The 21,494-nt window shown below is 56.0% G+C and overlaps 1 protein-coding gene across 2 annotated transcripts; it reads left to right on the forward strand.

Moving 5' to 3' along the window:
- The first annotated feature begins 3,937 nt into the window (after window positions 1-3,937).
- PLEKHG6 (pleckstrin homology and RhoGEF domain containing G6) lies at window positions 3,938-21,159 on the forward strand. 2 transcript variants are annotated; one of them, XM_058655994.1, is made up of 16 exons: window positions 3,938-4,065; window positions 5,470-5,681; window positions 6,864-7,007; window positions 8,362-8,526; window positions 9,265-9,360; window positions 9,562-9,612; window positions 9,941-10,090; window positions 10,838-10,948; window positions 11,111-11,260; window positions 11,411-11,548; window positions 11,772-11,891; window positions 12,054-12,186; window positions 12,324-12,439; window positions 19,492-19,643; window positions 20,126-20,851; window positions 20,969-21,159. In XM_058655994.1, exons 2-16 carry the CDS (start codon window positions 5,541-5,543, stop codon window positions 20,976-20,978), a joined length of 2,403 nt encoding a protein of 800 aa, XP_058511977.1. In that variant the 5' UTR covers window positions 3,938-4,065; window positions 5,470-5,540; the 3' UTR covers window positions 20,979-21,159. The 2 variants fall into 2 exon arrangements, with proteins under 2 accessions (XP_058511977.1, XP_058511978.1); XM_058655995.1 differs by lacking the exon at window positions 3,938-4,065 and adding an exon at window positions 4,494-4,511.
- The last annotated feature ends 335 nt before the right edge of the window (window positions 21,160-21,494 follow it).

A 21,494-nucleotide genomic window follows, 5' to 3' on the forward strand; every position in this document is an offset into this window, starting at 1 on the left:
CTGCTGGCTGCCAGCACCCACAGCACCCTTCTTATCATCGCCTCCTGGGAAATCACCGCCAAACAGTCAGGATTTGCCTGCAGTCTGAGAGGTCAGTTCCTTTAGGAAGCACACGTGAGAAATATGGAAGCCACCGGCATGAGTCAGGAACGTTGAGCAGAATACATGGGGAAATTCCAGGTAGTTAAAACAGATGACCAGGTGTATGTTTTTCGGGCAGACCTCTAATGCATCTGCAAGCACACTACTAAGTTGATTCTGCCTGGATGCCCCAGAAAGTCAGTACACCTGAAACACAGTTCTATGAGGGGCAGGAAACCTGCCATGGGCACATGCAAACAGCCACAGTATTAGGCAAAACAAGAGCTATGTATTTTCTTTAAATTACTTTTATTGGAAAGTCAGGCTTATCAGGAGAAAAGGTGAATCCTGTGATTTCTCCCTGTGGCCGTTAGGGAGTCCCCCGAGAAACCTCACCTGGAGTGACCTCAGACTTGACTCTCGTGTGCACCAGCCAGTGCAAGGTCAGGTATGATCTGTCACCTGCACCAGGCAACGCACATACTGGCAGGTGCAGCTTGGTCAGTTCCATCTGCATATCTCCATAGTTCACATGAACCCAGTCAGCCTACAACAGACCTGGTCCTCAGGCATGCCAGCAAGGGCCACAGCCTAGTTGGGGCAACCCCCAATAACCCCAACAGACCTGCCCTCAGCTTTGGTTTTGTGCATGTCATGCCTCCCATATGGGCAAGTGCCTTAACCTGACCCAGACATGCTCTCTGGTTTCCCCTCTCAACCGCTCTACCTTAGCTACCTCACCTACCTATGAGTGCAGTGGCCTGGTCCATGGAAGGCCCCAGAAGTCATTCCTTCCCTGTCAAACCTGCCCTCAGCTGCTCCCACTCCAATATATCCTTAGACCCCTTCCCCAATCTGCAGCCCCCCAACCTGGGGGCTGGGGTGGCATGTCCTGACCCAATGTTCCCTGCTTTCCCTACTTATATTAAAGTAAATAAATAAACAACTATGTTGACACACTGATATAGTTAACACAAATTTGGCATTAACTAGATCCAAAATGCCCATAAGCTACTGGCTGCTTTTCTGCCAGCAGTATAACACTCACCTTAGTACAAGCCGAGCTAGTCAGTTGCCCGCTGCAGGAAACTTTTGTTGTTGTTAAGAAAGAAAACAAACACTGTGGCCAGGGCAGCTGAAGGTGAGAGGGAAGTGACCAGCCTGGCTAGAGATTATCAGGAAAAGCTTCTTGAAGGCTGTGCTGCTGGGAAGGACTGGGAAGGAGGTATGGTTGGACAGAGAGCAAGGGGTACAGCTGAGGGGCCAAGACCCAAGGCAGGCGAGGGCAGACCAGTGACAGGAAATGTGATTGGAGTCCAACTTGGGGGACCTTGAGTGCCAGGAAAAGGGTTTGCCCTCCTGCACCGTCAGCCAGGCATGGGCAGCCTCATGGCTGGGGCATCCCCAGGGAACAGGGCAGCCTGCCTTTCCTCATTTTTCTTTTTACGATGTGAGATTCCTTATTTCTTTGTAAATACTTATTTACTTATTTATTTAAAAGGCGGAATGACAGAGAGGGAAGAAACACAGAGATTTTCCATTTGCTGGTTCACTCCCCATCTGGCTGCAACAGACCAGTTTGGGTCAGGACAAAGCCAGGAGCCAGGAACTCCACTCTGGTCTCCCAAGTGGATGGCAGGGGCCCAGGTACTTCCACCATCTTCTGCTGCCTTCCCAGTCATATTACTAAGGAGCTGGATCAGAAACAGCAGGGATTCAAAACCTGCACTCCAGCCTGAGATGCTGGCAGGCAATGTACCAGCTTACCATGCTGGGCTACAACGCCAGCGACTTCCCAATCCCCTGTGAACGCTCTGCCACCGTTTTGTGTCTGTGCTGTTCTGTCCTCCAGCAGGCTCCTAACAGCATCCCTCAAGTCGCAACACAGAGTTCACCCCATAGGCACCTGTGGCTCCTGATTCATTCCTTCTAATTCAGATCTGAGGGTTCTGCTTCCCTCTTTGAATCACTGGGAGGCCTGTGACTGGCTTCCGCATCTCTCTGAACCTAGCCCCACACACAGGCAGGTGGTCGCTACCAGTACCTGTAGAAGGGAGGCAGAGGGGGCAAGGGGAAGGAGATAGCGGGGAGAAGCTCTGGTCTGGCCTCCCAGTCTCTTCCCAGCCTCACCTGGACTCTTGCTTGCCAATCCAAGCCCTCAGTTTGTCCTCCACTCTGAGCAAGAAGAACCCCAGCTCCCATCCTCCACCTGCGCTGTGGGTCCCGCCTCCTGCCTGGCTCTCCAGTCCCTTCACACTGGGGAACTGTGAGCTGGGTGGGGCTCCGGGAACGCCCGCCTCCAGGGCTTCCCTGCCAGGCGAGCCCCCTAGGCACACCCTAGACTTGATCCTCAGCCTGCCTCAGTCTTGGTCCTAAAAACACACCGGCAATGGGGTCAAGCTGAGGACCTGCGGACGGGAGGGGCTGGAATCCGCCCCTAAGGAGAACACGAGATGTGGAGGAACACCATGACTCAAAGTTAGAGATGTGGAAAAGATCTAGGGCAGCCAGGAGGACCAAGCGACGCCCAGCCTCCAACCGACTGACGCTCCCAGCTCCGCAGCTGTCAATCAGCCCCCGAGCGAGCGAGCGGCGAACGGTGAACGGCGACAGCATCCTCCGCCCCCGCCCACAAGCCTGCCTCCAGAGTCCCCTATCCACAGCACCACACAACGGAGGGTGTGAATGTGTCAGTCACTCCAGGTCCTGCCTCTCGGCCCACACATCTATGCCCGGCCCCACCTCCCTCTAACTTCCAGACTCCGGCTTTCCCTGGGAACTCTCCTCCCAAGAACGGCCTAGGACAGGCCCTTCAGGGAGGTGGCGGTGGGTGGGCGGAGGTTGGACCAAAGCCTTACGGGAAGTGAAAGGGTTAACTCTCCCCGAGGCCCGACTGAGCCGGTCGAGCCAGCTCACCCCAGAGCACAGTTAAGTCCAGGCTTGTCTTGGTGCTCCTTCAACGTCAAGTTCCCGTGCCCCCCCCCCAACTCCTCCCACCACCTCGTTCTGGGAGGCACTGTGGGGAAGAAGCTGGGGGCCCCGGGGTGTCTCTGGGGTGTCATTTCAAAGTGCCAGTAATCACCATGTCCCAGCTGATTAACTCTCCCCTCGTGGCTACTCTTGTCATTGTTGGGAGCACAGGCTCGCCCTCTTTCCCGCACACACTGCACAGCCGGAACCAGGCAAACGCTGCTGCCTCTTCCCCCCGCTGCCTCTTCCCCCTCTGTCCCAGCAGAGTTCTCCCTCGCGCGTATTTGCCGACACCAGTCCACTGGAAGGCAGCACTCAGGACACCTCAAGTTACAGAGTTATCTCAACCCAACAGCAAAAATCGCAGAAGAGCGACCCCTCCCCCAGAAAAGACCATTGGAGGGCTCCTGGGGGAGGGGGCAGAGAACACAGACATTGGCATCCCATGGCAAGCAGAGCAAAAGCGGCATAGTCTGAGTGAGGATGAAAGAAGCAGGATGCTGGAGAGCCCTGCTGGGGTGGGGGGGAGTGAAGGAGCTGGGCTCTTCAAACTGATGATTGTAAGACTGTAACAACCACACAGACACTGGACAGCCTTGGCTTCAAGTACCTGGTACCCACGAACTGGCCAGGTGCACGATTTGGGAGGGACATGAGAATGTGGTCCTGGCAGTGCCCCGTTCCCTACCTCTGCAATTGCCACTCCACCAACATACAGATGAGGTAGAAGATGCCCCCTGCTCCCGCTCCCGCGCCAGCCCCGAGGGTCCCCAACCCCCACCCCAGTCTTAAGTCAAGGGAAAAGTGTTGGGTCAGGCCTCTGACTGGCACCTGGCACCTGCTGCCTCCCTGGAGCCAGGCAAAGTCCAGAGACATCCACCTGACCATCAGGGCAGGCAAGCTGACAACCCGCAGATAAGGGCCACACTTTGGACTTCCCAGCAGTCAGGGCGCCGGGGGCTCCCCGGGCCCACCGCAGCGGCCTTCCCTGCCAGGCAAATGGGTTAAGATCAGGTAAGGGGAGAAGGGAACAGCCGGTCACTCGCGGCACGCAGAGCTCAGCGCCTGGTCACCGGCTTGACGCTTAGGGGAGGCGCACAGCCTCTCCTTCACCCCTCTGGCGCCAGGGGGGTTTTCGCGGCACCGGTGGCTGCACCGGGCCGGGGCGGTGGTCGTGTGGGGTTGCTGCACCGGGCCAGGGCGGTGGTCTGGTGGGGAGGTGACGCCCCAGCCCCGGTGCGCGGCCCCAGGTGAGGAGGCGGGGCAGCAGCGTCCCCGCCCCTCCCTCCCTCCCTCCACCTGCCCCTCCCCGCCCGACCCGGCGCTGCCCCGGCCCCGCGGGCCGCTCGCTTCTAGTCCCAGGCCGGACAGCGGAGCCGGTGTCGCCGGGGCTCCGGTCTGCCACAGGGAGCCCCGCGGCGGGGGGCTGACGCGTGGATAGCGGACACCTGCGCAAACAGGTGGGCGGCGGAGTGGCGCGAACTGGGGGCGGGGCGGCCGGGGTCTAGGGACCTAGGAACCGGGGCTAGGGCGCAGGCCAGGCCTCCCCGGGGCAGGAAGGAAATTAGTAGGAGGTCAAAACTAAGAAATGACCGGATTAGGGAGGAATGGGAGGAAGACAATATTGGGAGAGTGAGGGAGGGGCCTCGGGCCCACTTGACAGGCAGCAGTGCCCGGCTGTCCATCCCACCTCCCCTCTCCAGGCCCTGCCCATCCAGGAGTAGGGGTAGGGGTGGATCTCGGACCCTCCCACCCCCTCTGGGGGCCTCTTATCTCTGAAGAGCTGTGTTAGGGAGAACCTGAGACCTAGCTGGTCTCTAAGGCCCCCACCTCACTTCCCCCAGGAGGAGCCAGATAAGGGGTGGGAACAAACCCACAGAGCAGGACGCAGAAACAACCAGAGGAGGAGGAGGTGGAGAGGGGAGAGCAAGGCTGAGGTCGCTGAATTTCAACTTCAGTTTTCACTTTTCCTGGAATGTCGTTTTTCTCTTGTTCTTGTCCCACGATTGTGAGAAAACCGATTGTAGCTTGCCAGCTGTGCAGAAAGCAGAGGCACCCCCACCCCATCCCTGGTATCCCCCTCCCCCCTGCCCTCTCTCCCCTACACCCCATCTCTATCATGTAAGGGGGACCTGGGTGTGTATGTAGATTACGAAGATGCTAGTGAAAGCCGTCTGCCACCTGGGGTCTGTTGAAAGTCAAGGACCTCTGTGCGACCCTCTCACCCCCCCCCCATCACTCCCAGCTGCCTCTGGGACTGTAGCTGGTGAGGAAGGCTGCACCAACCCCACCCCACCAAGTCGTAGGTGCCACAGCCATGCCCAACAGGTGCCCTGAGGCCTGGGCCCTTCCTCCCCCTCCCTGAGCTACCCACTGATCTGGGCTGGCCCTCACTTTCTTTTCTTTCTTCTCCTGCAGCCTCAGGGGACACCTTGCTCCTGAGCCCTGGAGCTATGACACTTCGGAGGTGACCCTGGTGGGGGAAAGGGATGCAGACCTGTGGTCCTCCTGATGGAGGTCCCCTGCAAGGACTTGTGGCATCCCGCATCGAAACCTATGGCGGCCGGCACCGGGCCTCTCCGCAGAGCCCTGTGGTCAGTCTCCTTCCCAGAGGAGGAGGCGTGGTGCTGGTGAGTCCCCGCTGTGCCCTGAGCGTGACCTGGGTGGAACTCTACAGGGGCTGTCCTGTCCCATGCTCACTGGCTGGGCTCCTTCTCCGTCCTGTCCCCTGCTCTTCTTTCCTGGACCAACCTCCCAAGCATGCCACACCCCAGTTCCAGGCAGCTGGGGCAGGAGTGACCGCTGGGACAGTCACAGAGCAGGTGCCGTCGGGCAGGTCCCCAGGCATGCACGGAACCACTGCGGGGTCACCAAACTCCAGAGGCTATACATGCCCGCCTCCCACCTCTATCAGGGAGGAGTCCCAGGGCTCCCCAGCCCTGCCTCCCTGTGACTCAGGACGATGGAAGACCAAAGGTTCAGGATGACGTTCCTGTCCAACTGGGGGCAGAGGGAGGCTTGACCCCACCCCACCCCACTCTACCTGCTTGGCTCACCTCCAGTCCAGAGCAAGTCCTCTGTGGCTCACTCACTCTCCAGGCTTCCCCTCTGCCTAGGGGAATGTTGTGCTTCGGGGATGTTGTGCAGCGGCTCTGGGGATCCGCTGCTTCCTGAAGGAAGATTTGGTGCCGAGAGCTGGGGACTGCTCTCAGCTGAGGGCAGAAGGGTCACTAGCAAGTTTATGGGGAGGGATCATTCAAGCCTCAAGCAGATGGAAGAATGTGACCAGGCCTGCCCAGGGAGGAGACACATGTCTGCCTCTCCCTGGGGAGGAGTCCCTGTGTGCGAGACCTCATCCTTGTCTGTGTGTGGGAGCAGGCTGGGCACGGAGCAGGGCGGCTCTGAGGGTCCCAGAATGCACCAGGCACTACACAAGCCTGCGGTGCCAGGAGCCCACAGAGAGGGTGCAGGGGTAGAGGGGATGCCCCCGGGAGCATGCCCAGCAGAGCCCATGTGTGTATGTACCTGCACCACCTGCTTGGGACGAGGACCCCAGTTCTACCTCCAGGCCCAAGCAGGGAGCCAAAGTGGACATGTCCCTGCCCAGCTTAGCATGGCCTCCCTGGCAGCAGCCACTGTGACTCAGGGCAAATGCTGCCCACACCTAGCAGGCTAGAGGGAAGAGGTGATCCAGGAGAGTGAGAGGGCAGAATGGGGGATGATGCCTGGCGTCCAGCCTGGCCCTCCCAAGCTCTGTGGTACTCCTGAGAGGAGGGAGGCACCCCCCAGGACTCCCCCTGCTTCTCCTGCAGGATCCCGGTCTGCGCCACCTGCAGCAGTATAACCCGCTGGCCAAGGCCCGAAGCCTCTCTCCCTTGAAGTTACGAGACCCTGAGCCCCTGAAGAGATATGGGGACCATCTGGCAGTTGGCCCACCTCACTCTCCAAAACTTAAGGTAAGGAGTCCCTCCTGTCCCCATGTTGCAGGCCCCCTGCTGGGTTGCTCCCTGCCACCCATCAGGCCCAGGGAGGCCTCTGGAGCTCAGGGCACAGAGAGGTTGTCAAGGCTACAGCTGTACTCGGTCCATGCCTTGGACACAATGAACTTGACTGCAGACCATGTGATAAAACTATTATTAAGATCTTTTAATAAATGATTAAGATCTTTTAGTAGCTTTTTTTTTTTTTTTCAGTATTTGAGAGATAGAAAGAGAGTATGTGGGTGTGTTCTGATCCATCAGCTCATTCCCCAAATGCCTTTACTGATTAGGACTGGATATAGGCAGGAGTCAGGAGCCAGGAACTCAATCCAGAGCTCCTGTGCGGGTTCCAGGAACGCAACCACCTGCTGCCTCCTAGGGGCTGCCTTAGCGGGGAGCAGGAGACAGGAGCTGGAGCGGGGGACGTCCAGTGGGAGAGTCCGGTGGGAGACATCCGCACCTTAGCCCCTGTCTCTGCTGCTCCATGAAATGTCCACCCGCTTCACTACTGACATTAAATGTCCAGCTTTTGGAAAGTGCTGAGTCATGGGAGAGTTCTGCATGCTCCTTGCAACCCCAGCTCTCACATCATCTCCGCCCCGGTGTGTGTGTGGAGGGGGGTCTTCTGAGTCACATCGAGGATTAGAACCATCTGTAGCCTGAGTATTCAGTACCTCCCCCTGAACTAACCCTTGCTGCTTCCCCAACCTGTCCTTTGTCATGGACAAGTGTCAGAATTGTACCTGAGGGGTGGGCCTTGTGGCACCCACAGCATCCCTGTCAGAGCGCCTGTACAAGTCCAGAGGCTCCACTTCCAGCTCAGCTGACTGCTAGTGCACCTGGGAGGCAGCAGAAAATGCCTCAAGTGCCTAGACCCCTGCTACCCATGCAGGAAACCCAGGTGGTCCAGCCCTGGCTACTGCAGCCATCTGGGGAGTGAACTAGTGGATGGAAGATGCTCTCTTCTGTGTGTGTCAGTCTGCCTTTAAATCTTTGTTAAGAATTTGTCTGTTCCCCTAAGTGTTGCTCTAATGTCTGCATGAAAATCCCTCTAAAGGAGTTTGTTGTAGCTTCACTCTGTCCAGAGAGCCTAGGTCAGACACTACCGCTCAGGGTCCTCTCTGCGCATGCCTCACTAATCAAATCCCGGTGCTATCCTTTCTCCTGTAATTCCAGCCAGGGCGAACCCGGACCCCAGACCTCTGCATCCTCCCACCCCCACTCGCACTCAGTCCTGCTTGCCACTGCCCGCCCCTCACACAGAGCCCTCCTGCAGTGTGCTGGGCTGCCCAGTAGGTGGCAGGACTGAGCCCCGTCTCCCCTCACCCAGGAAATCACCAAGGCCCATGAGCTGGAGAAGAGGCTGCACACCTTCAGCATGTTCGGGATGCCCCGTCTGCCCCCCGAGGACCGACGGCACTGGGAGATAGGAGAGGGAGGTGACAGCGGCCTGGCCATAGAGAAGTCCTGGAGGGAGCTGGTGCCTGGGCACAAGGTAGGCTGGCCACAGTGGGTGTCTGACCCACACTCACACGCCTCACTTCTGCCCTGGAGCTGGGGTGAGGGGAAGAGATGTGGAGGATGGAAGGGGTGGAGAGGCAGGGGAGGCCGGTGGAAATGAGTGCACGTGGGGCAAGCGTTCATAGACACCTGGATCTAAGTCCACTTCCCAGCTGTGCCACTTCATAGCCACAGTGAACCCTGATCGTTCTGAGCTTCAATCATTCCACACATAAAGTGTGGATAAGGCTGTCACCAGACCTGGCAATGGGTTTAAGGATGAGGAGGCCACATAGCTATGAAGCAGAGACAGCAGCACTCAATAAATGGCACTGTTGTGGCATATGGGTTAAGCTATGACCTGTGGTGTCAGCATCCCATAGGGACACTGGTTCAAGTCCCGGCTGCTCCACCCTTCCAATCCACCTCACTGCTAATGCACCTGGGAAAGCAAGGGAGGATGGCCCAACTGCTTGGGCCCCTTGCACCCACATAGCAGACCAAGAAGAAGCTGCTAATTCCTGCACTGACCTGGCCCAGCCCCAGGTTATTGCAGACATTTGGGGATGAAAGATCTCTCTCTCTCCTTCCCTCCCTCTGTCTCTCTTTTGCTCTCGCTCTCACTCTCTCTGCCTTTCAAATCAATAAAACTTTGAAAATAAATAGATCAGTGGGACCTGCCCTTCTCCTCATCCGCGCCTGAATCAGCCCTCTCCTCCCCACCCCCTTCCAGGAGATGAGCCGAGAACTTTGCCACCAGCAGGAGGCGCTGTGGGAGCTGCTGACCACCGAGCTGATCTACGTGAGGAAGCTCAAGATCATGACGGATGTAAGCCTCCCACTTAGGGCAGCCAGCTCCCTCAAACTCCCAGTCCAGGGGGTGGCCCAGGGAGGGAGGGCGGAGCACCTAAAACTGAGTTCAGGCCCATGTGAGTCCGGGGGACTTGGAAGTGACGCTGAAGGGCTGGGCTGGGGTCCCCAGAGGACGGAGGGCAAGTGCCGCAATCCTCATCTCTCTCCCCGCATCTAGCTCCTGGCAGCCGGACTACTGAACTTGCAACGAGTGGGGCTGCTGACAGAAGTGAGTGGGAGTGCCAAGGGGAGCCTGGCGCAGGCCAAGCTGGGGAAGAGGGGAGTGTGTGGAGTGGGGTGGGGTCAGAGAGCCCAGTTCAAATTCCCAACGCCTTTGTTTTCTGAGACACCCCTGCCTTCTCTGCTCTCCTTTCACTCCAGCCCCCAAGCAGGCAGCAAGTTTCCCAGAACTCAGCCTGTTGAGGCTGCCATGCCACGAAGGAGAAAGGGCACTGCATCTTCAGGCCCACTTTTCTCTCCCATTCCCTGTCCAGGCCAGCACTACCTGACAGGGACCAGTCAGGGCCACGCTGCTGCCACACCCTGCTCTCTTGCAGGTGTCGGCAGAGACCCTATTTGGAAATGTCCCCAGCCTGATCCGAGCCCATCGCAGCTTCTGGGAGGAGGTGTTGGGACCCACCCTGGAGGAGACACGCACCTCAGGCCAGCCTCTGGACCCCGTCAGCATGCAACACGGCTTCCTGACGGTGAGTCCCGGGAAGGGGCAGGGGGTTCCTATCTGCAAAGTTGATTCTCTGTCCCAAAGTTTCTCTGGCCTTCTGGAAGCTGTGAAGAGGTGCAAAGAGTAAGGTTCTGCCTCTGCACCCATCACATAATATCTGAATGTTTGGCTGCAAGAGGATATCAGGATATCTGGAAGTGGGGAGCAAAGGCCACAGGAGACTCAGAAGAAGAACATGGCGGGGGTGGGGATGGAGACTAAGAAACCCAGAAAGCCTGGGCTCCAACATCTGCAAGCTTCTACCCAGCCAGGGCCCCCAGCAGGAAGATGCTGCCATGCAGGTGTGGGTGAAGTCGTCCCCTTAGAGCCTTGAGAGTCTCCTCCCACAGGAACAGGGTTTATGGGTGGCCTTCAGGTCCCTCCTGTCCCCTCTGGGAGTGAAATGGGACCTGCGGTGCCCTGCCATTGATCCGGATGCGTTGTTGATGGCGGGAAGAGTGTCTGTCCTGGGTGGGCAGGGCCCAGCAGGTTGTGATGGACTGAGCTCAGAAGGCAGCAGTGGGTCCACCTCTGACAGTCCCAGGCTTCTCCCTGGACTCCAGAATTGGGGGTGGAGGGGTGGTGACTGGGAGCAAATGTGAATTACCATGGAGGAAGCTGGAGCCAGAGCCCATGGGAGGCTCACACGCACCCAGCTGCCATGTTCTGAAGCCAGATCCTATGATCACACCCTTCATCTTGCCTGTTCCCTGCCCCGTAACTCTCCCTCCAGTTTGGCCAGCGCTTCCAGCCCTATGTCCGCTACTGCTTACGAGTAAAGCAGACCATGGCTTACGCCCGGGAGCAGCAAGACACAAACCCTCTCTTCAATACCTTCGTGCAGGTGGCAGAGGAGTGCCTAGGGGAGCGGGCAGGGGTGCAGTTACACAGGCGGGGCTCCCCCAGTCTCCAGTGGCAGGGAGGAGCTGGGAAGGGTGGCAGTCTGAGGCTGAGTGAACCCCCAGGGTGCAGACTCCTGAGCCCTTGCTCTCCCCCACCCTGACAGTGGTGTGAGAAACACAAGAATTCAGGGAGGCAGATGCTGGGGGACCTGCTCATCAAACCTCACCAGCGCATCACCAAGTACCCCCTGCTGCTCCAGGCTGTGATGAAGAAGAGCCCCGAGGCTCGAACCCAGGAAGCCCTGGGTGCCATGGTAGGTGCCCCACATAGGGCCCTGGGGGGTTGGGGCTGTGGGAGGGGCACCTATATCTCATGGTACCAACGACCCCACCCATTGTGGAGGGCCACATGACACTAGCTGAATGGCAAGTACACACACCCTCTCACACTTGTTCCTCTTGAGGTCGCAGCCTTGGATTCTTTCCTGCGGCACATCAACGGGCAGGTCGGCCAAGGCGAAGAGCATGAGAGCTTGCTGACCGCCACCCACCGCCTTGGGCCCTACGAGGTCCTGGAGCTGTCCAGTGAAGAGGTGGAGAAGGTAAGGGTAGACGGAGGGAGGGTCTCCCCAAAACAGATAAGGGGCAGAGGCAGGGGTAGGGGTGGTGAAGGGCACAGGATTCGAGAATCAAAAGGCTCCCTCCAGCTCCAAGGGAGGGGTGGGGGAGGCAGAAGGAGCAGGTGGTAGAATAAGAAACCGCCTTTGGCTGGGTTGCAGAGGAAACCCACCTGGTGTCTCACGGCCTCCCCTCTGCGGTCCTCAGCATCTTCGTCCGTTCTCAACCTTGGACTTGACATCCCCCATGCAGGGGGTAGGATCTGAGCACACCAGACAGCTGCTGTTCGAAGGCCCGGTGCGAGTGAAGGAGGGCCGAGAAGGCAAGGTGAGGGGCATGGGGCGGAGCGGGAGGTGGGAGACTCAAAGGGGATGGCTGCAGCTGAGCGACTCGCCCTGCGCACTAGAAACAGCGCGGTCCGCCCCTTGTGTGCGCGCTGGAGCCCAAGTCCCTTCTCTCCTACTAATTCTGCCACTTTGTCCTCTGCAGCTGGATGTGTACCTGTTCCTCTTCTCGGACACGCTGCTGGTGACCAAGCCTCAACGCAAAGTTGACAAAGCCAAGGTCATCCGCCCCCCTCTCATGCTCGAGAGGCTTGTATGCCGGCCACTGCGAGACCCTAGTAAGTCTATCCTGGGTGCGAGGTTTGGAGGAGAAGAAAAATATCCTTGTCCTCCTCCCTTCAACAGGAGGGACTGGGATGGGGCACAACGAAGGCCCTGCCCTTGAAACAGACCTTCTTCTCTCCCCCTCCACCAGCCAGCTTCCTGGCGATCCACCTCACTGAATTCCAGTGTGTCTCAAATGCCCTGGTCGTGCACTGCCCCGGTTCAGCAGCTCGTGTCCGGTGGCTGGAGAGGATCCAGCGGGCCCAGGTATGGGAAAGCAACCAGGCAAGGGCAGGGGCGCCTAGAGCCCCAAGATGTGAGCACAGGGGCAGGGGCTCAGATGGATTCAGAGTGGCCTCCCAGCGCCTTGACCGTGTGGCCTGCACCCAGCTCCCGCACCAGCCCCTGGGAGAACCCAAGAGACATGGAGTCCTTAAAGCTTACATCGTTCCCTGAACTGATAGGACACCTGCTGTAGTGTGATGGACCAGAGAGGCCATTCCTACATTCTGGGGATGTGCACTGCCGCTTGCTTTGATAATTAGGGTGCAAGTGATTAGGAAGCAGGTGTGCAGAGCAGAACTGGTTCGCCCTCTCTGATGGGAAGGGGACGGTGCAGAGGAGGGTAGCCTGGCAACCTGGGAGAGGTGTCTGGCCACCTGACCCTGCTTCCCAAATGTGCGAAGGCCAGGAGTGTGAAACCTGGTATGTGTGGGGCAGAGGCTGCTGTGGCAGGGTCATGAAGTACAAGGACAGACCCTGCCCTTCTCTAGGCACCATGCCAAAGAACTTGAACTTTGTCCTGTAGGTGATGTGGAGACAGTAAAGTGTGGGGCAGAGACACAAGCGGCATGTTGACATGGCAAAAGCGGGAGGAGTTCACAAGAAGACAGATCCAGACAGAGCTGGAGTCATGGCCACACACTTGGTGGCTTTAAAATAAATTAGGGAATAAACGATCGTGCAGCAGGCTTATCCTCATTCCTATGGCCCCAGCATCCAGTATGGGCACCTGTTCATGTCCTGGCTGCTCCGCTGCCAATCCGACTCGCTCTGCTATGGCCTGGGAAAGCAATAGCAGTGGAGCTTCACTCCCCAAAATAGCCACAATAACCAGGGGTTGGGCCAGGCCAAAGCCAGGAGATTGGAACTCCATCTGGGTATCCCACATGGGTACAAAGGCCTAAGCACATGAGTCATCTTCCATTACTTTCCTGGGAGCATTAACAGGAAACTGGATCCGAAGCAGAACAGCTGGAATCAACCACAGCACTAGCTCAGCAGGGGGAGGGGGATATGTTTATCAGACTAGTTTGAGCGCAAAGCACTGAGAGTTAGGGATGGGGCAGGGGAGGGGAGAGGGAAGGGCCTCAGGGAGACTATAGTTCAACACCTGCGCTGGATTCGGAAGATTCTGGGTCCAACTACCTTGTACACTTACAACCGGGCAGCCTTAAGTAAGTTAGGTGCCCTTCCTCAGGTGCAAAACAAACAATGACAGCGACTGCCTCCCAGGGAAAATGAAGAAACCACTGGGAGAAAGCAGCCAGAGTGGTGCCCGCACAGGGCGTGCGCAAGGCTCTCAAGGCCAACTTGTCTCCTGATGTGCCTGTGAAAGGCAGAGTCAGCGGCGATCCTGCCAGCAAGCAGGAACTCCCTAAATGGAGATCCACCTGTCGGCTTACTTGCTGCCTACTGGGCAGAGGCTGGACATGAATGGTAGTATTTCATCCCAAGCAGAGGCACTGGGAAGAAAGCTTTTGAAGATTTATTTATTTATGTTGGAAAGTCAGATATATAGAGAGGAGGAGAGACAGAGAGAAAGATCGTCCATCCACTGGTTTACTTCCCAAGTGACCCCAACGGCCAGAACTGATCCGGAGCCAGGAGTCTCTTCCTGGTCTCCCGTGCAGGTGCAGGGTCCCAAGGCTTTGGGCCGTCCGCTATTGCTTTCCCAGGCCACAAGCAGGGAGCTGGAAGGGAAGTGGAGCAGCCGGGATACAAACCAGTGCCCATATGGGATCCCAGCACTTGCAAAGCGAGGATTTTAGCCACTAGGCTGTCACACCGGGCCCTTTTTACCCTACTTTTAAAAGATATATTTACTTTATTGGAAAGTCAGAATTACAGAGGGAGAGAGGAAGAGACAGATTGTCCATCTGCTGCTTACTCCCCAAATGGCTGCAACAGGTGGAGCTGAGCTGATCCACACCTGGGAGCAAGGAACTTCTTCCACATCTCCCACGCAGTTGCATGGACCCAAGGCCTTGGTTCATCCTCCACTACTTTCCCAGGCCATTAACAGGGAGCTTGATTGGAAATGGAGTAGCTGGGACTCGAGCCAGTATTCATATGGACTGCCAGCACCTCAGACAGATGATCTGCTGGCTATGCCACCATGTCAGCCCCTTCTTAGTCTATTTAAAAGGCAGCAGAGAGGCAGAGAAAATCATCTTCCACATTCCCAAATGTTTATAACAGCCAGGACAGAGCCAGGCTGAAGCCAGGACCCCTGAACTCCATCTACACCAATAGGAGCACTTTGACATGAGGCAGTGGAAGACACCTAGGGTAGGGGCCTTTGGGAAATAGGGAAACTGGTCTAGAATTCAAGTTGGAATCAAGGAGAAAAGATGAGGCCCAGAGATGTGTCTCGCCCAGTCCCACAGGGCTGCTGCTTCCTGGAATATGTGAAAGAGGTGGCCAAGACCCCAGGAAGACACAGCTTAGGGGCAGGAGGGGGACAAGTAGGCACAGAGTGCTGAGGTGAAGTGTGTCTGCTGACCTTCCCTCTGCGCAGAGCAACCCTCTCTCCACCCACTTCTCCAGCAAGGTTGGGCAGACACGATTTGATTTGCACAGGCTTCCCAAAGTGGTCCTCACTCCTGGCACTGCAGGAGGCCAGGAGAGCAGAGCTGGAAGCCAGAGTCAGTTCCCAGGACCCGAGCAAGTGGGGCAGGAGTGGGGCAGGTGGGACAGGAGCAGAGGGGAGCATCTTGGCAGGAGGTCTCTTGGAATTTTCACCTTCATCTTCCTCCAGGGGTCACTAAAAATTGCTGGTAGTTGACATGCAACCTAGGGTAGCCCCTGGCTGCCCCAGTCTCACTCCTAACCAAGTAGAAACAAAATGTCTTCTGATCCACATCCAAGCTGAGCCTCCAGTAGCAAAACAAACAAGCCTGAGATTTGGAAAAGCCTTTTCCTGCTATTGTCTCACCCAAGCATCTTGGGGGGATCCTCAGTGTTGAACTAATGTCCAACTGGAGGGGCTGGAAAGAGGAAGAGCATGGGATGGCATGGGATGAAGGCAACAGGAAGTACCGAGAAACGAAAGCCAGGGCAGAAGGCAGGGTTGGTCTTCCCCATAACCTGTGCTCTTGGGTGACGTCACTTCTCCCAGCCTGGCCTGATCTGGAAAACCCCAGTGACAACAGGAACAGCCACGTGGAATACACGGGAGAATGAAGTTCCTTAGGGTCCTGGCACAATGCCTAGCTCTTTGTTATCTTTAAAACATTCTATTCTTAAAACAAAAAAAGATTTATTTATTTTTACTGGAAAGGCAGATCATATTTACGGAAAAGAAAGATCTTCCATCCTCTGGTTCACTCCCTTAGTAGCCACAACGGCAGGAGTTGAGCTGATCCGGAGCCAGGAGCTCCTTCTGGGTCTCCCATGTGGATGCACAGGGTCCCAAGATTTTGGGCCATCCTCGACTGCTTTCCCAGGCCACAAGCAGGGAGCTGGAAGGGAAGTGGGACAGCCAGGATATGAACCGGTGCCCATATGGGATGAGGCACTTGGAGGTGGAGGATTAACCAATTGAGCCAACATGCCGACCCTAAAACAGTCTTTTAGTTATTTTTTATTATTATTATTATTATTATTATTATTATTATTATTATTATTCATTTAAAGGGAGAGAGAAAGCTCCCATCTGCTAGTTCACTCTCAGATGCCATCAGCATCAGGGCAGGGTAAGACTCATCCCAGGAGCTAGAAACTCAATCCAGGTCTCCCGCATGGGTGGCAGGCAGCCAACTACCTGAGCCATCACCTGCTGTCTCCCCAGGTGCCCACTAGTAGGAACTGGAATCAGTAGCTGAAAGAAGGTGTGACTTGAGTGTGGGACGTGGGCATCCCACACAGTGTCTCGACCACCACAGTGCACACCCACCTCAGGCCCAGCTCTTGATAAACTGGCATCTAATTCATTAGAAGAGTGGGCTGGTGGATGGGACTTGAACTAGGAAGTGCAGTAGCAGGAACCTTCTAGAGCTCACACTGGGAAGAGGGTGGGTCAGGGGACCCCCCCCTCCCCAAGTATCCCCAGGCAGCAGAGGGAGGAGGCATTTTCTGGTCTGGCATGGGAGGAGGGAAATCCTGCGGTGGGTGGGGTATGGGAGGGAGGACCCTCCTTCCCCTTCTCCAGCTGGCAGGGTCATCCAGTCACATTTCCTTTCCCCTCCCCAGCTCCATCTCCATGTGCCTCTCCTCTTACCAGAGCTAGGAAGCACCCTTCCCCAGTTCACAGCTGGAGGAGAGGCTTGGGGGCACAGTGCCCTCCTGAAGCCACCCCCTCTTCTGCTTCTTCCCCAGGGGATGCTGGCCTTGGACACTCTTTACAGATACTCCCACTTCCGGCCAGTTCTTTCCTCCCACACAACAGTCCTTATCCTAGGCATCCCACACATCAATGTGGCCTTGGGTCCTTTGAGGACAAAGGGCATCCTCCCCTGCTTTGGCCAAGGGTCTTAGCAGGAGACTGCTAAGGATCCAGCTGCCACTCACAGGGCTGAGTGACCAAGGTCATGTTCCTGTCCTGGTTTGTCCATCTCCCTCACAGATCCCTGTCCTGATCCGGCTAGGGAGATGTTAAAAATATTGGCAGGGGCACTGGCCAATGAGAACAGAGCCTCAGGCAGGGGGGCAGTACAGAAACTGGCTGCTGTGCCCCCGTTAATCTTTTACCTACTCGATTGTGGTAGGGTACCCAGGTGGGCAGCAATATTTTAATAATGATAAGCCACACCCTCTACCACCAATAGCAGGCCTACCCACAGCAGGCACCTCTACCCGCCTCCCTCTGGCAGGCTGCAGCTCTGCTCCCCAGGCCAATGTCCTCTTTACCCTTCAAGGTTGCCCTTGAAAAGCATTGAACTGGAGTTAAAGAGCAAAGCCTCAGCCCAGCTCTGCCTCCCTCTGCCTGTAGGACAGCCACTCTGCCCAAGGAACTCACAGCCAGGCTTCCCTCCCCACCCCACCCCTGCAGGGAAATGGCTCCAGGCCTGGGAAGGTGCTTTAGGAATATATATATATATATATTAATATATATATATGAAATACATCATAAATATAACTCATATTAATGCATATTTATATATTGTTGGTGAATATATGAATGTCAAAGTTTATATTATATATGTGTTTCTATAAATATTTTACATACATATAGATTTTGTCTAATTCTATATTATATACATAATTTTATATAAAATAATATATCTCTATTATGTATATAAAGTATATATTTATATCAAAATCTATTTATCCATGTCACTGCCTCACTCTGATGGCAGCTTTGGATCGGCCCAGCTCTGGCCATTGCAGCTATTTGGAGAGGGAACCAGGGGAGGGAAGATCTCTTTCTCTCTGTAATTCTGACTTTCTAATTAAAAAATAAGTAAATCTTTAAATAATAAATAAAGGTAGATAGACAGATAGATAGCTCTGCCTCGCAGGATTAGTCACATGATGAAATGCTAACTGTGCTTGGCACAGCAATCAAGACACCACACAGGAAATCTGTATCCCCTATAGGTTGTGTGTGTATGTGGTTCGAGTCCCGCTGCTGCAGGATGATACTAGCATCCTGCCAACACGTACCATGCGAGGTAACAGGTGATGACCCACACGCTTGGTCCATGTTGCCCATGGAGAAGACAGGGACCGAGTTCTTAGCTCCTGGCTATAGTCTGGTCCAGCTGTGGTATTTGGGCATTGAACCAGCAGACAGATGACATATCTCTTTCTGTCTTTTTTAAAAATAAAAATCTTTAAAAAAAAAAAAAAGCATAGAAAATGTTGAACTAGACATTGTGGCCCAGTGGGTGGAGCAGTAGCCAGAGTCGCTGGCATTCCCTATCCAAACATGGACCCTAATCCTGACCGCTCTGGTACTGACCAGGCTTCCAGCTAATGTGCCCGGGAAAGGTAGTAGGTGATGACCCAGTACCTGAGTCCCTGCCACATGTGTGAGAGAACCAACTGGAGTTCCTGACTCCCAGCTTCAGCCTGACTGTTGACATCCGGAGAGTAAACCCACAGATGGAAGATCTTTCTCTCTCAAGCCTGTCACCAACCTTTCAAATAAATAAATGTGATTTTTTTTTATATTGAGGGAAGAAGACAGTGTGTGCCCCCCTCAAAGAATGGTTACCCTTTCATCCCTCAGACAGACAGCAGTATTTGCAGCCCAGGACAAAGCTGCATCTTTCAGTGCAAGAGAGAGAGGCCCATGGAGGAGCAGCATCAGGACCCAGTACCATTCACAGCAATAAAACCACCGTCACTACCAATTAGGGACAGTTTCCTGGAGGAGGGGACAAACATGATAGAGGGCTTGCCAAGGAAGATTGAGAAGCAGTTAGAATAGCACAGGTAGGAACAGGAGCATAGACACCCTCCCCGCCCCCCCCCCCCCCGCAACACCACAGAGAGTTCGGTGCCACCAAACTCTAGCACACCCCACTGCAAGAAGTACTGCTTGGGCAGTTACTTAACCCATTTCTCAGTAGCACTCCACAGGTAAAAATACCTGCCTCAGGGCTGGTGCAGTGGTACCAGCATGCAAATTCTCTGCCTGTGATGCTGGCAACCCATAAGGGCACCAGTTCGAGTCCCAGCTGCTCTACTTTCAATTTAGCTCCCTAATTATGGCCTGAGAAGAGCAGTGGAGGATGGCCCAAGTACTGGAGCCCTGCATCCATGTGGGAGACCCAAAGAAATCCTGGCTCCCAGCTTTGGATTGGCTTGGCTCTAGCCATTGCAGCTATTTGGGGAGTGAACCAGTACGTGGTAGATGTGTCTCTCTCTCTCTCTCTCTCTCTCTCTCTCTCTCTCTCTCCCCCTCTGCAATTCTGACTTTCAAGTAAAAATAAGTACATCTCTAAATAAATAAAAATAGATGGACAGATAAATCTGCCTCACAGGATTGTTGGGAAAAGCAAGCAAGGTCACATCTGGGATGCTTGGCACATGCCAAGTGATGAATAAATCCTGGAAGTGTTCTTGCCTCCACCCCCTGCCCCCCGCCCCAGGCCACGCTGCAGAAGCTGAAAGCAGAAGAGTATGTGCAGCAGAAGAGAGAGCTCCTGGCCCTCTACCGGGATGGGGACCAGGACCGGGAATCCCTGAGCACCAGGCCCTCCACACCTTCCCTGGAGGGCTCTCAGAGCAGCACAGAGGGGAGGTAAGATTCAAGGCAGGGAGGGCGAGAGGGGGGACCCCAAAGGCAGCTGCAGGGGAGAGCTGGGTCCAGAAGCACAGAAACTGGAGGCTGAGAAGGGGAACCTACCTGTGGCAGTGTCCACTGGTGGAGAGAGTGGAACCACCACCCACAAAGCCCGCGGACAGCAGCTGCAGGGCCCAAGGCGAAGATGGGTACCCGGCAAGTCCGAATCCCCTGGGTCAGGGGCTCCTGCGGGATAACCCAGCTAGAAGGGGAGTTCATCACCCTGGGTGAGGCTTGAGCTTCTCTGGGTAAATAGCTCCCCACCTGTATAATAGGAGGTCCCAGGCCAGGTAGCCCCAAGCCCCGTTGCAGCTCATACTCCAGGCAGGGAGCAGAGGGCAGAGGAAGTAAGCTTAAAGGAAGGACCATGCTCGATGTCACAGTACAGGCAGACTTCCTGAGCTTGATCTTGAACGCTGACCACCGGCTGTTACTTGCAGGACCCTCCAGTTCTCAGCCGTCACCCCCCACCTGGTGGTGACAGTGGACTCTGACGAGGACACTCCCTGCGTTCCCGATGACGCCTCAGACCCAGGCTATGGCACCTGGAGTCCCAGCTCCCCCAAGGAGTTTCACTCTCCACTCAACCGCCTGCGCTCCAAGGCCTTCCGGGTCCGGCGGGACCCTCGCCTCACCTCCTCCACCTTCGAACTCCGGGACGTGCCCTTGAGGCCCCATCCTTCTAACCCCAAAGCAGCTCAACGCCTAAGCGCCCCAGAGCTCCCCGAGGAGATCCCCACAGGAGGCCACCTCCTACCCGGGGCAGAACCCCTGTCCCCCTGGTCTGAGGATAACGATGGAGCCTCAATGGGCGAGAACGTGGTGGCCGAAACCCTGCACAGGGCCCGGCTTCGGGACCAGCTCTGTCCTTCCCCTCCCCACACCGACTCTGCCGGGGAAAGCCCTTGGGAGGAGTCCTCTGCTGAAGACGGAGAGGAGGAGGAGGAGGAGGAGAGGCCTCCATTCGCCAGGCCCATCCGCCCTCAGCGCAACCGACACCCGCATGCCGAGGACAAGCTCCGGAAGATCCGAGAGGAACTGGCCTCACAAAGGATCGAGGGGGCCACGGAGCCGGGGGACAGCCAGCCTCGGAAGCTGACGCGCAGCCAGCTGCACAGGATGCGGGCCCCCCAGGTCATTCAGCTGGACACGCCCCTGTCCACCTCGTGAGTGCGGAGGGCTGGCGGGGGAGTGGGGGAAGGCAGGGATCCAAAGTGGGGGAAGGGCCTGGGCCTCCTTTCGCCTCACTCCTAAATGCCCCCCTCTCACTGCTTTCTTTTCAGAGAGGTGTAAGCCAGGCTGAGGCTCTGCGGTGGGCGGCGTCTCTCCCAGAGTGCTGGTCATCCCCACCCCCACACTACCTCAAGGACCACACTTGCAACCTAAAATCTGGGCTCCCAGGATTCTGTCAGGAACTGTGAATTTATGTATAGCCGCCCCTGAACCCCTACATAAAGTTGTACATAGAAACGGCCATCTGGGAGGATGACTTGGAGTGGGGTGGCTGGGGTGCGCTCTCTCTGCCCAGCCCAGTCCTCGGGATGCAGAAGCCCACAAAGCCAGACCGTTGGTTCCTCGAAGAGCAGAGCTTTAATGTCTGAGTTTTAGTGAAACGTACAACAGAAATCTATCAGGGCTGGCGGTCCTGCCCTTTCCCCTGTCTTAGGCAGGGGATCCAGGAATGCCAGGTTTCCATTAGTGTAATGAAACTGATAGCAAACATGCTGATCTGCTGCGAAAGGCCCAGGGGCCTATCAGAGGTCCAAGCGGCTTCGCTGGGAACCCCCATCTCATCTCCTGATTAGAGTG

The sequence above is a fragment of the Ochotona princeps genome, chromosome 27 (assembly GCF_030435755.1).
Source record: "Ochotona princeps isolate mOchPri1 chromosome 27, mOchPri1.hap1, whole genome shotgun sequence".
Lineage (NCBI taxonomy): Eukaryota > Metazoa > Chordata > Mammalia > Lagomorpha > Ochotonidae > Ochotona > Ochotona princeps.